A 15,577-nucleotide genomic window follows, 5' to 3' on the forward strand; every position below is an offset into this window, starting at 1 on the left:
TGTATTTGTATATGGGAATCAATAATGAGAGTGGTGCCAGTCTGAGGTTGGACAGACAGTTGCTGGGTAGCTATTGTTGCAGCAGCATATTTTTGTGTAAAGTCTCAGTGTAAGCTTGTGGGTTTTGTAGGCTTTTGTGATTCTTCTTGTTATCAGGCATTTATGCATCAGAATCCTGTCTTCATCGCTTTCCCCCACTCTATTGTCAGGTTTTTGCCTTTTCTTTTCTTGTCTTTTCTTTTATTTCTTTTCTTTTCTTTTCTTTTCTCTTTTCTTTTTCTTTTCCTTCCTTCCTTCCTTCCTTTCTTTCTTTCTTTCTTTCTTTCTTTCTTTCTTTCTTTCTTTCTTTCTTTCTTTCTTTCTTTCTTTCTTTCTTTCTTTCTTTCTTTCTTTTTCTTTCTTTCACACAGGCGACTCCATTTTGATTCAGACAACTTTCACAGTATGTTAGTGAATGGGTGTGGCTGCGTGCCAAGAAAACTTACAAGAGTTGTGTACATGGCTCTGGGTGCACCCTGTACACCAACATTATTAAATGCTGAGAAAGTAGGAGTGGCCTGAGAGGAAGCTGAGGGAGTCCTCAATGGAGAGCGCTGAAGTCTGGCAGGGAGCCCTTGAGCAAAAGGCAAAAATGTGCCCCACTGCCCAGAGATGCCCAGGCTTTGAAATGACTAACGGACAAAAAAGAAAAAGAAAAACACACACACACAAGAATTCGAAGTTGATAAGTCATAAATAATTTACAAGTTTATTTTCCTGTGTTGAAAAGGGATATGCAAAATAGCTAATTATTTAAAGTTTCTATATATATATTACATTATTAAAAACTAACAAGTTGAAAAATGAACCCATAAAAGGCTACATAGTTACTTTCTTGACTGGCCTTTTAGTTTGTCTACTTTTGAGTATCAAAGAATCATGCTCATTCTCTTTAAAAAGTAATTATAAACTCCTAAGGTGAAGAATGTTTCCCATCTAAATCTCTGTGTGAGGATACTTCTGGGACTTAGAGATCTTAACCTATGTAATGGTGATGGTGGAGGTCAAGCTGTTAGAACTCTCTCGGGCACTGTGGTCCTTGCAGATGCCCTCCTAGCTGCTTTGTTTCCAGGGAAGTGATGGCTACATGTTACTCTCCAGCAATCCTATTCTTTTTCTACGTCCTGAATATTTCAATCCCAGCCTTTTGGGACAGAAATAATAATAGATGAGGAGAGTAGGGTGCAGAGGACAACAAGAAGAAATGTCTGTATAAATAACTGAAAGTTTCTTACAGACCACTGTTGCAAAATCCTAAAATATGATTTTTCATAGAAATGTTAGAACATAAAGATTGTAGTAGGCAAATTAAACTGAGCATATATGCATTTCCCCTTTTGATAACCACCACTCTTTACTGGTATCTAATTATGATCTCCTGACTGATCAGTGAGAATTTTATTTTCTCAAATGAAATCAGTATGTCTGTCTTTTATACATAGTAGAACATATTACAATGAGGCAAAATAAATTTGCTGTCAATTTCATACATAAAATCACATTGCACCACACATTGCAAAATCACAGTGTGCCTCCTCATTTGTAAAATGAGCATCTTGATAGTAATGATAAGGATGTTGCTAATAAAGATAGCTTGTAGGAATTTTTTTTTTTTTTGAGAGTCTCACTCTGTAGCCCAGGCTAGAGTACAGTGGTGCAATCACAGCAGCATTGACCTCCAGGGCTCAAGGGATCCTCCCACCTCAGCCTCCCTAGCTGTGTGTGCAACACTATGCCTGACATATATACATATATATGTGTGTGTGTGTGTGTGTGTATATATATATATATATATATTAAACATATGGGGTCTCACTATATTGCCCAGGCTGGACTTGAACTCCTGGGCTCAAGGGATCCTGCCTTGGCCTCCCAATGTGTGAGGATTACAGATGTGAGCCACCATGCCTGGCCATGATGTTTTAAATGTTAACTAAGTGATATGGTTTGGCCGTGTCCCCACCCAAATCTCATTTTGAATTGTAGTTCCCATAATCCCCACGTGTCGTGGGAGGGACCAGGTGGAGATGATTGTAGCATGGTGGTGATTTGCCCCATCTTGTTCTTGTGATAATTAATTAGTTCTCATGAGATCTGATGATTTTGTAAGGGGCTTCCCGCTTCACTGGGCACTCATTTCTCTCTCTGCTGCCATGTGAAGAAGGACATGTTTGCTTCCCTTTCTGCCATGATTGTAAGTTTCCTGAAGTTTCTGTGGCCCTGCAAAACTGAGCGTCAATTAAACCTCTTTCCTTTATAAATTACCCAGTCTCGGGCAGTTCTTTATTGTAACACGAGAACAGCCTAATACACTAAGGTATCGTGTGTAAAGCATTTGGCCAAATGCTGTGCTAGGAACAGTGCCTAACACAGAGGAGGCATTTGGTAAATACTGTTGAATGAAGTAAGAAATGAATGAAGATTACCAGAGTCATACAAGTATTCAATAAATGTTAGCTATCCTTCCCTTCCCTCCCATATGCCTTTAGTATTTTACAAGGTACTTAGCATTGCTATGTAAATATATAAGTCATGTTTTTAAAAAAACTGTTAATGCCAAGTGGGTGATACTACATGTAGACTCAGTTCAGTTCCTGTGTGCTTGCTATGGATACACTAACAAAACAAATAGATGCTTTTCTAACACACTGAGGCAATGCATCATTCTCTCCTGACCCTGTATTTTTCTTACAGAATTTCAAAACAGTACAGGTGACCATCTAGTGATATTGAGTGATGTTTTCCACAAACAATTCCATTTTGATAACTGGGCAATTTTCTACTATTGATGAGTCAAGTTTCCGTTTGTAAGTTGTTCCCTCTGAATCAACATGAAAAATGATGCAAACTTCAAATATATTGGAAACATCAGTATAAGGCAACAATAAAAAGGATGGTCTTTAAGACAGTCCTTAAAGTTATTTTGTATCCCCTGAAACATTTGTTTATGGTGATGAGGTGCCATTGCATGAGTGTTTTCTTTAATCAACTGAGTGTATGGAACTTGAGTTACTGCATTAAGCACTTAGGTTGATGCTTAAATGCAATGCTTTTGAAGTGCTCTTTGCAGTTTATAGTCTTGACTGCAGTGGAAATAGTGAATTTGACATTCTTGATGCAGTGATTCTCTCATCTATTGAGGCAAGTTTTTTTTTTTAAACCTGGCTGATCTTGTGTACCCAAATAAGGCAACCCCTTCCCTCTGGCAGATTCAAAAAGAAAAAAAGGAAAGGAGAAGAGAGGAGAAGAGAGGAGAGGAGAGAAGAGGAGAGGAGAGGAGAGGAGAGGAGGAAAGAAGGGAGGTAGGGAGAGAGGGAAGGAAGGAAGGAGAGAGAGGAAAGAAAAAAGAAAGGAATGAAATAAAGAAAGAAAAAAGAAAAAGAAAGAAAGAAAAGAGAGGAAGAAAGAGAGAGAGAGAAGGAAGGAAGGAAGGAAGGAAGGAAGGAAGGAAGGAAGGAAGGAAGGAAGGAAGGAAGGAAGGAAGGAAGGGAAGAAAGAAAAGATGAAGGGAAAAGGAAAGAAGATTAAGTAAAAAGGAACCCTTATGTAACTCCCAGGTGGTATATTTAAGTGCTAAAGGAGAAGCTCTATTTATTTTTAGTGTAGTTCCTGCCTTTTGTTATATGAATATAATCAACATAAGTTTTGAATATATAATCTCATGCCTAGGATCACTGAAGGACAACCAAAAAATAATGTAAGCTACATAGTCAAATATGTTATAATGATATGGACACACTATGGGGTAGTTCTCTTGGATTTGATAATGGAAAACCTGCTCCAGTAATAATAGACAACAGTGACATGGGACCATTCAAGCACCAAACCCTGTTCTAGGTGAACTATTCTTAGCTCTTGATAGTAACTTTTTTGCTCCTCCAACAGTGCCGTGAGGTAGATGGATAATATTATTCTCATGTTGCAGAAAAAGACTTTGAGACACAGAGAGTTTAGGCAATTTGCTCAGTCATACAACTTATAAGATGAACATGGAATTTATCTTTCAAACCGAAACTTTTGAGACTGATAGAGGATGCTATAAATAAGTATACAAAGCAGCAGGAATAAACCAGACAGATCTGTAAAATCTAGGAGAAATGGTTACCCTAAAAAATCAGGGATTTGGATATTGGATCCAGATCATAAGTCTGTGTGAGCTACTGTAGTGACCACTGTTCTCACATTTTGGCTTTTGTCCATTTTGTTCATCCCTACAGCCTTCATCCCTCCACTCTTCCATTCTTGCTCCTAGACTTTTTCTTTCACATGCCTTCCATTCTTGTCCGTAATACAACTGATGCATCATATTACCTCCAATTTGTATGTGAACCACTCCCAACAAGGATGAATAAGACGGAATCCTCATCCTCCAGGACCTCAATACAGCCAAAACTTCATTAGTTCCCTCAGGGAAAAGGTTATTATCCTGCTTTGGTGTATCAAAGGAGTGCTCACTGGTTACCAAGAAAAACAGCTCATGTGCTTTTAAACCCATCTGCAAAAATTCCCTATGCTTTCTGATGAACAGAAATCTATACTGAACCTGAATCGTTTGAAAGTTTGGCCAATAAAGGACATGATGCTCTCAAAGGAATTTTATGTTGCCTATCCAAATTCAAAATGAAAGTATTAAAATCGCAAAATGGAAGTGCAGCTGGTTTTTCTCTAAGGTTTATCAGTGATGAGTCACCTATTTTTATTGCATAAGAAATCAAATCTAGTGTTGTAATGAAAACACGATACAGTAAATTTAGGATAATTCTTGGAGCACTCAAGATGTGCCTATTTGTTCAGGGACACTGAGTCCTTTGAGATTTATTTTAAGTACTTTAATATTCTGTAAGAAAGGCTTTTGTTTTTTGTTTTTTGTTTTTTTAGTGTTAGAGGAAAGCTGCCCCATCTTCGAAACACCCACAATGACTGGTTTTAATTCAACAATTGTTACAGAAGCAAGATATGTAGATTATCACTTATGCTTTGTATTTATGTCCCTTTATCAGCATGAGGCACATATTTACTTACACGTAGTTTAAGCATTACATTTTTAAATCTTACCTCTTTTTGTATTCACTTAACATATGAGCTTCCTATTTCCCTAAAGATGTTAACTGCATCAAAATTTTACCTGAGTGTTTTGACAGTTAAACTCTGAAGAAGGAAAGGGATTGAAGGTTGGATTGATCTAGTGTCTGGTACAGGAACTGGAAAAAGAAAGAAGTAAAAGTCATCTATAAATTACCTTTGCTACATGGAAATAGGTTTTCTTATCTATTATTAAGGGGTCATAAAGAACCACATTGCTATTTTAGACGTCTGCCTATCTAGTCTAGAGGTAAATATGTATAACTTCAAATTTCGTATTTGTAAAAACATGTATGGTGATAATTTCACAGGTATAATGTGAATCTCATCAGTGTATGAAAGTATATCCTTTTCATAATGGATTTATTGAACGATTCATACTACTTTAAGAACTATTTTGCGAAGAGAGTAGATTTTAAGTGTTCTCACCTCACAAAAAAATGAAAAGTGTGTGAGGTAGTACTTATACTATTAACTCAAATTAGCTATTCCACAATGTATACGTATTTTTAAACAACATGCTTTACTTAAAACAACATGCTTTACATGATAATTATATATAATTTTGACTTGCTAATTAAAAATGAAATGAAATAAAATACCTTAAGAAACAGAGACATATTTCAGGATGTTAGTTACCATCCATGCAAACATCTCAAACCACTTAGAATGTGTATATACTTATAACAGTAAAAACTTCCATTACATTCCAACTATAATTAATAAATATGTGTTTATTTTTGTGCACTTCTCACACTGAAAGCTATGCAATTTAAGGGATTTACTGCATAAATTAGTGATCCTAATAGACTTTTCCATTCCTTTACAGAATATTATCCATTGGTTACGCTTTTCTGTTTGTTTTTTTTTCCATCTAATGTATATGGAGACAGAGAAATTATTAGACCTCAGGGTCCAATAATATATCTTTTATTCTCTTTTTAAATAGAAACTAGTTGTATGACAATCAGAAAGCGTTTTTTTCTTTTCAGCAGTTTTTGGAGCAAAGAAGTGTAATAAATTTCCTCTAAACCCCAAGATATCGAAAGTTAAAGTTAAGGCATGTAACAGTAGATACATTTAATTCTAAACATTGAATAATGCTTAAAGAATGTCCTACTAACTTGCTGACCTGCTTATCTATATACAGCGCAGATTTGGACCCTGTAGGAAAGATGAACTGGCTTATTTATGGATAGCAAAAAGTATATTGTTTTAAAATTTAAAGAAACTATATTAGAACTGGTATCCCAAAACAGCATTTGACATCTGTAACTTATTTATATGTTACCCGGTACCCTCTTTCCTTTAACATTACTTACACAATACTTTTTAAAGCTTAGTATGTCATATTAGAGGATAAATGAAATTCCATCCTATGCTGATAATGGATTGACTAATCACCTGAAAGAACTTTAATAAAGTACAGTTTCACTAATGTGATGTACTAATAATAACCAATTTAATTTGAAACTAAGTTAGTAGTGCAGTAATATATTTATACAACTAATATTGTTAAATTCTTAATTTTCATCCTCCTTATTTAAATTACAACTTCCTTTAAATGAAATTCACTTATGAGGAGTGTAATGAATTTTTACTTTAGCTATTCAATTGCAATAGCTTTTACAATTGTCTGCATCATATTTCTGTATAAATTCTCCAAGGGACACTTGAAAATATGATGTAGAACAAGTGTGGACCTATCCAAAAGTTTTACAAATTACACTTCATAATTGAAAATGCTTATAATCTAGAAGTTCTGGAGTATTTATCATCATAGTTTTACACATTATAAATGTATATGTAATATGCATTTGTATATAACTACTAAATATAATAAAATATATTAAAATATTACTAAACTTATTCATACATTTTCTGATATGCATTATAATATTTATTGGTATTAAGGACATAATTCTCTGTTTACATATATATATTTATACACACACATTTTTACTTTCAATTTTAGAGAGAAGTTTTAAGAATTATTATTAATCTATTTAATCACTATTCCTACATATTATTTTGCTTTTGCAATTCTGACATTGTTATATAGATTCTGATAGTTCTATCTCCAAAAGTAATATGGCTTTGTTCTCCATTTCTTCAGGGTACCCTATCTAATCCATGAAAATTTGTTCCAAAGACAATGTTCAGATGAAAATGCAGAAAATTTCTTCTTAAGACAAAATTCAGATTTAAATGCAAATTTCAATCCATTAGTCAAGTCTGTTAATCAAAATGTTTTTTAAAAATACAGTATGAGTTTCTGACAATTAAAATAGAGACCAACCATGAACAATCAGTATAGCAGTGCCTGTTAATATTCTCAGAATATCCACTCCATTATTGACCAAGATTGTATGATTCCCACTGAAAGCAACAAAAACTAAGACTGATAAGTAAAATTCAGCAACCTTAATGAAAAATTTTGTCTAATAAGAAGACATAGTTATTTTGTTGCTCTGATAAATATAATTTTGACTTGAAATTTTATTTTGAATATACTGCAAGATTTACCTTGATCAATATTGATTACACTAAAATGTAAAGCAAGTTTAGTTGAAATTATTATTTCTTTTTTAATAGTGGCTAGTATTCAGAAGCTTCCTGCAGCCTCTGTTCTAACAGACATCAACTTTCCAATGAAAGGACGGAAGGGAATGGTTGACTGGGCAAGAAACTCAGAAGATAGGGTAGTAATTCCAAAAAGCATTTTCACTCCGGTGTCATCAAAAGGTAAATATCTGAAATAATGTGAACTTGAACGAGACATTTTTGATAAAGTCATTTAATTAGAAATTAGGTATAAATCTTCACACATTAAACAGTTTAGAAATAGTCTGTAATCATTATGTTAAACTAATTTTCTAAATATAGACAACTTATTCTTGGTTCAAAAGTCTGAATTTACTGAATAAAACAGTCTATTACAGTGTGAAAACTATACAAGTGCAAATTATCGACCTGAGCTTGCCATGGTCAAGTTTCAATATTCATGGTTTTATCCCCGTATAAAGCATGTGGACTAATATTTTACCTTTAGGTATTGAAATGTGTTGTATTTTCCATGCAATGTCATTTTTATTTCTGCCTCATTAAAATTTGCCTTGGTTTGAAGATATTATTTTGGCATACAAAAACAAATTTAATACCTGGGTGATAAAATAATCAGTACAACAAGCCCCCACAACACAAGTTTACCTGTGTAACAAACCAGCACATGTTCTCCTGAACTTAAAATAAAGTTTAAAAGAAAACAAATTTGAGAAAAAGTTAAGTTTTTAGAACATTTGTAATAGCCTTTAGAATTAATGGCTCTTTTCAAAAGTGACATCGTGGTCACTTTTGCAGATTTCGACCTTAAAAGGTAAAAATCCAAAAGAGAATTGGTTCTCTTTTCTGATATCCTTGGGAAATTAAACTCTTAAATGGAGACTCAGGCAGCTTCTTGTCTCAACCTGGTAAAGGAAGTTTCCTTCATGATGCAAAACTATAGAAAACACATCTTCAAGAGCTATCATTAACGTGCATGGTTAGGAATGCATTTCTTTTTACCAGGCTTTATCTTTGCATAAGGAAGTACTGGAATTATCTTGTAATTAGCAGATTAAAGTTTTATAAGACATAGTATTTTCTTGCCGTTTGCTAATACTTCAAATTTTATTCTTTCTAGAATTAGATGAATCATCTGTATTTGTTCTTGGAGCAGTACTATACAAAAACTTAGATCTAATTTTGCCCACTTTGAGGTAAGCTACAAAGTAATAAACTGTTGTAATTTTGTAAATTATTCCAGAATGTGATTAGAGCTCATTCTATAAAAATAGTCAAACAAGCTGTGGTAATACAAAGGGATTTTTCTTAAATGAAATAGAAAATACAAATTTAATGAACAGGCTATTAGCAATTATGCATTTCAAAACAACTAGGAAAGATAATTTTGGTGTCTGATTGTAGCCCTGCAAATACTTTTGTGACTAATAATACCTTGCCTGGATTCTGAAAAAGGAAAAGAAAAGAAAAGAAAAATCACAAGTGTGTATAATAGAATGGGTCACTGTAAAGTTAATCTGTCTTCTCCCTTTAGTTGTGCTTAATGGTACTGTTCATCAACATGACATGAAATTAAAGGAGTGTCATGATGACTGGGAAAACATGGTATTGTTTATTTGCACAAGATCTTAGTTTGCTTTGAAATAAATTTTCAGTTACAGCTACACTTTTTAAAAATGCTGCTGTTTATTTAGAGGACTATTTCTGGAAGAAAGCTATTAATTTCTTTCCTCCCAGATATTAAAAACAATTACAAATAGTAATTCTACCAAAACTAACTTATTTGCTTTACTCTCTTATCTACTATACCAAATCTCACAGAAAACATCATTCACATCTAATTGGGTTGTGATGTTATCACTCATAGTGACCTGTTTCTCCACATCACCTCATTTTGGAAGATAGAGATAAAGTTGTTTTAGTTAAATACGATCACAGTAGGACTTCTTTCTTATACCCTCATAAATAAAGCTTTACATTTTTGGAGAGGAAAGAATATAAATGATGTGTGCAGTTATACTGTGGACAAAACAAATAGTCTAATAAATAAAAACAATTAGAGTTCAGTGCAGATGAAAAAAATATCACCCAAGGAAGCAGCAGTGATTAGTCATGAATCTTTAGAGAAAATCTTTCTATGTGAAGCACATTATTAATATAGGTAGAGAGTCATCCAGAGCCCCTGTAGATGCCATGCAGGGTCTCCTTCAACCATAGAGACAACCATGGGAAGTTGAAATTTATTTACCTCCCTTCTCCTCTGAATAGAATTCAGATTTCCTCAATTTGGATCAGTCTGTGTTTGTGTTTTGCTAACAAAACAAGTTTGAAAACAAAAAAGTCTACTCTCAACTTTTCCAGTGGTTTTATTAAAACTCATTGGTATTTACAGTTACTCGCAGATAAAATTTATTCATAGTTACACTGCCTCTATCTTTATGTTTGATGTTGATGAGAGATATGCTAAAGTTAAAAATGCCCAGATAATCAAAGTTAGACATTTATTTCCACAGGGAATTTGTTTATATAAAGCTTATATTTTAACAACTCTAGACTAGACACTAACTTAAAATCAGGTGACTTGTGTTTTCATTTCAATTAAACATGTCGAGAGTTTTATAAACTTGTCCAGTCGCTCAGTATTTATGTGCGTTCAATTCAACTTTAAAATAGAAACGTATTTATGTGCAACATTCTCCCTATTTGCTCCTGAGATACATAGTGATTACAAATGAAATATTCAACATAAAAATTTTTAGATTAGTTTCCCTCCTAGATGTCCAGCAGTGTTGCATTATGATTAATCTTGTTCCATATAATCTCATAGTACTCACTCACCTACACAAATGAAGTCAGGTTATTCCAAGTTTTATAAATTTATGCAGTCAATATAATTGGAAATTTCTTCAGGAAATTTCCCGAGGGATCCCAGCCTTTTTTGTAAAATGAAAAAAGAAGCATTTAATTAGTGTTTGAACTTTAAAAAAAAATATCATGACAGAGGTCGTTTGTCTCTTAAAGCTTATGGGTAGATTAATGGCTTCGTTATGGATGATTTAATGGATACAGTAGAGACCAGTCTGACAGACTGGCTCCCCTGATACCGCCTGTAACACAAAGGGATTCAGACAGGCCACTGGGCAAGTCACTGACTTTTTTTATAAGTAAAATGTGGTAATTGAACTTAAAATTTTTTTCACCTTCAGAAATTATATTTTCATTGCAGAAAGTTCCTACATATTCTTTAGATTGAAGTCCTTAATAACCTCTGTATAAAAATCACGAATTCATTTACCTATACATTCTTTGTATCCATAAAGTAATTTAGTAAATGTCTATAGGACAACTAAACAGTACTTAGATCACTGACCAGATATAAGGACAATAGAATGCTCAGGATGAAATATTTGTTAAGTACTCTTAGAAAGGTGAAGTACTAGTGTTTACTTCTCATTTTATCTCTTGTAGTAATATAATGTGACCACTAAGTACCCTCGAACTTGTTTTTCTCCGTTTCAAAACATTCTTCCAGAAAGTCTAATGAGTAACTGCACGAATTATAGGTCTGCTAAATGAAAATATACTTTTTATTGAACAAGGGTGATTCTTTTTTCCACAGTCACTCAGCAAACATTTACTGAGCAGCGCCCCTGCTAACAGTACTGTATGAATTCTTTTAAACTTCCCCTGCTATCGCAACCCTCAGAACAGTTCTTGATAAAAGGTCAAGGATTTTTTTCTGTAATAATTAATTTATTTTTATTTTTATTTATTATTATTATTATTATTATCATTATTATTATTATTGAGACAGAGCCTCGCTCTGTCGCTCAGGCTGGAGTGCAGTGGCGCAATCTCGGCTCAGTGCAACCTCCGCCTCCCGGGTTCTCGCCATTCTCCTGCCTCAGCCTCCTGAGTAGCTGGGACTACAGGCGCCTGCCACCACGCCCAGCTAATTTTTTTGTATTTTTAGTAGAGATGGGGTTTCACCATGTTAGCCAGGATGGTCTCGATCTCCTGACCTTGTGATCTGCCCACCTCGGCCTCCCAAAGTGCTGGGATTACAGGTGTGAGCCACCGTGGTAATAATTAATTTTTCTATCTGATAAAATATCTTATATAAGACATCTTTAAAAATAAGGCACAATATTTACAAGTTTAATGTTACAATGTTACAATAAGTACAAGTTTAATGTTTGTACTATGAAAATATTTTAGGAACAGAGGATTAAAATATGTGTATTTTGCAATTTTACTGTGTAAGTGTGACTGTGTGAATTGAACTCAATAGGAAGGGAAACATCTTCTTATTCAACATAAAACGTACAAATTCATTCTATATGTTCAGTTATTATTTACGCATTTTTATAAAATGTATTCCTTGTTGATGATTTTACTAATTATATGTTGAAATATGTGAAGCCACGTTTGTTATACACAGAAATAGTAATAGTAGATTTGTTATGTTTCCAGAAATGGTATATTTTGGTATAATTATTTTCATAATTTTTCTCATAGAGACTATGAAGCAGGACTTGATGTATGCTTTGAATAAATATAGTTTAGAAATTGTCCTTCATACAAAGACAAAAATAACTTTGCAAGTTGACTGTCTCTTTATTGAGATATTTCTCTTCTTCTCTTAGCCCTAATATATATTCAACTGTCCTTCGAGCTGCAATTTTTATTTTACTATTCAGTTGTCTTCCCTTTTAAAGTTAAGTAGATTCAGATTGTTACTTCAACTGAAGGAAATATGCTTCAGATGAATTCCAAACTATGTGCTATTCTCAGCCTCTCAACTTCCTTCTTCAGAATAATTTCTTATAGATAAAAAGTACAGATGGGCCAGGCATGGTGGCTCACGCCTGTAATCAGCACTTTGGGAGGCCGAGGTGGTGGATGACTTGAGGTCATGAGTTCAACACCAGCCTGGCCAACATGGTGAAACCCCATCTTTACTAAAAATACAAAAATTAGCCGTGCGTGTTGGTGCATGCCTGTTAGTCCCAGATACTTGGGAGGCTGAGGTGGTAGAATCACTCGAACCTGGGAGGTGGAGGTTGCGGTGAGCAGAGATTGCACCACTGCCCTCCAGCCTGGGTGACAGAGCAAGACTCTGTCTCAAAAAAAATAAAAAAATAATAAATTTGTAAAAAGTATAGAACTACAGGATATTAATGCTGTAAGGTCTTTTCGGGTTTAGTGTGAGCTAGAACTCTCATTTTATAGATAAGAGACCTGAGATCCTTATCGCTTAAGTGACCTAAGATTATATGTCCAGTAGGTAACTGAATTATAATCCAACTTATCTTGTTCGCTAAAACCAGGACTCTTCTACTATATCTCATTCCCTCTATTCTGCTACTATTTATTATTTTAAGCAATACAAACCATAGACTTCTATGATAGTTCATGAGTATACCTGTATCCTTTGCAGAAAATCTTGTAAGAGCCAGAACAGGTGGCTCTATGTGGGCAGCTTCAGGGAGCACTGGGGCTGGCCTGGTGGCCCCAGCCCAGGCTGTCAATGCCAAGACTTGAATTTGTCACACCTCCCATTCCCCCATGATCGCTTATGTGCATGTCCAACTCCGTTCAGAGGGTCCTTTGAGGGAGTGAGATATTGACACACAGACCCCACTCACATTAAGGAATTAGAAAACTTGCATATCTTGGTAAGCTCATAAACTGCTCTGAGAATTTTAACTTACTTTTATAGCATTTTTTGAGGCCAATTTAGCAATACCAAGAGACTTAAAAGTGCTTTGTCATTGATATAGCAATTCTACTTCGAAGAATTTATTTTAAGGAAATAATCTCTAAGGAAATAGAAAAGTATATCCAAGTATACCCTCAAGCCAAGATATCAATAAATGGTTATAAACAATCATTCATCTGATTAATTTAATAAGTTCAGTTTCCAATTTTGTGGGATAGCCACGAAAGTTCTGAGTACGTGAGCAGTATGTCGTTACGCTGTTAAGACATGAAAAATGTAGTCCTGTAAAAAAAATGCATTTTATGTAATGATTAACATTAAAATAATTATAAAAGAACTAATAAAATTATATGTAAATTTCACTATAGTGGAATAAAGAAAAATACAGATGAATGAAAACTAAAGTGTCCTCAAACCAAAAGTCATTACAAAATTATTTTTGAAGAAAGGAACAAATTTCAATAATGCAAATATCACATGAATTTCTTGTCAAATACACTAACCTAATTAAGGTAAATGAGGCTGAAATTTTTATATATTCAGGAAATGGAACTCATTTGAATTCCTAATGCTATAAAAATTAAAAATGAATAGAAAAATAATATTGGAAATAATAGAAAATCGAAGACGTAATCACTTTTACACCAATGCACGCTGAAGGCAATCACCCTGAAGCAGTCAGCTCTCTCAAGAGCTCATGCCTTAGGTTTAGGACCTAAACTTTGAGTCTTCCTTTTTAATTCTCACTGTGCAATGAAATATTCTAATTTTGTGACGTTGGTTCTGCCATCTCCTCCACTGGGGCTTTTTCTATAACTGCATTACATTTTTTATTGTGTTACAAAACATAAAATTTACCATAACTACTTTTAGTGTACAGTACAATGTTAACTATATGCACTTGTGCAACAGATCTCTAGAAACTTTTCATCTTGCAAAATTAAGACTATACACATTAAAGCACAACTCCCCTTTTCCCACTCCCTCTGACCCTTAGCAACAGTCATTCTATTTTCTGATTCTTAGTTTGACCACTTTCAATACCTTATCTAAGTGAATCATGCAGTATTCATCTTTTTGTGATTGATATATTTCAATTAGCATATCATTTGGGTTCATCTGTCTTGTAGCATATGATAAGATTTTTTTCTTTTTATACGGCTGAAGAATATTTCATTGTTTATGTATATGCCACATTTTCTTCATCCATTCTTCCATTGATGGACAATCAGCTTGCTTCCACCTCTTGGCAATTGCTAATTATACATCATGAACATGGGTGTTCAAATATCTCTTTGAGATCTTTCTTTCAATTCTTTTGGATATATACTCAGAGGAGAGACCATTGGATTATTTTTTATTTATTTTTTCAGAAACTGCCTACCGTATTCCAAAGCAGCTGCACCATTTCACATTCCCACCAACATTGCATTAGGGTTCCAATTTTCCCACATCCTTGTCAACATTTGTTATGTTGTTTTGTTTTTTGTTTTTTTGTTTTGTTTTGTTTTGCTTTGTTTTGTTGTGTTGTGTTGTGTTGTGTTTTTGAGACAGAGTCTCACTCTCTTGCACAGGCTGGAGTGCAGAGATCTCAGCTCACTGCAACCTCTGCCTCTCCGGTTCAAGCGATTCTCCTACCTCAGCCTCCCAAGTAGCTGAGATTACAGATGTGTGCTACCACGCCTGGCTAATTTTTGTATTTTTAATAGAGATGAGGTTTCCCCTGGTTGGTCTTAAACTCCTGGCCTCATGAGATCGCCACCCTTGGCCTCTCAAAGTGCTGAGATTACAGTCATGAACCACCCCACCCAGCCTGTCTTTTGTTTTTTAATAATGATTATCCTAGTGGGTGTGAGGTGATAACCCACTGTAGTTTCGATTTGCATTTCTCTTACAATTAGTGATGTAGAGCATCTTTTTATATCCTTGTTGTCCATTTATGTACCTTCTTTGGAAAAATATCTATTCAAGTCTTTTGCCCATTTTTTAATTTGATGATTTGGTTTGGGTTTTTGTTGTCAAGTTTTGGAATTACTTATATATTCAGGATGTTAACCTCTTACCAGATACATAGTTGCAAATATTTTCTCCCTTTTCATAGGTTGCCTTTTCATTCTACTCATTGTTTTCTTTCCTGCACAAAAGTTACTTTGTTTTGTTTTGTTTTTTAAT

At 34.2% G+C, this 15,577-nt stretch overlaps 1 protein-coding gene across 5 annotated transcripts in view; it reads left to right on the top strand.

Annotated features, from left to right (window-relative positions):
* Positions 1–15,577, top strand: part of ADGRB3 (adhesion G protein-coupled receptor B3) — a 747,311-nt gene that overhangs the window by 401,331 nt on the left and 330,403 nt on the right. For all 5 annotated transcript variants that reach the window (XM_050787501.1, XM_050787503.1, XM_050787500.1 and 2 more), the window contains 2 exons: positions 7,717–7,866; positions 8,804–8,879. In XM_050787501.1, coding sequence (XP_050643458.1) covers positions 7,717–7,866; positions 8,804–8,879 — 226 coding nt within the window. The remainder of the gene's footprint in view (positions 1–7,716; positions 7,867–8,803; positions 8,880–15,577) is intronic.

This window comes from Macaca thibetana, chromosome 4 (genome assembly GCF_024542745.1).
Source record: "Macaca thibetana thibetana isolate TM-01 chromosome 4, ASM2454274v1, whole genome shotgun sequence".
Classification (NCBI taxonomy): Eukaryota; Metazoa; Chordata; class Mammalia; order Primates; family Cercopithecidae; genus Macaca; species Macaca thibetana.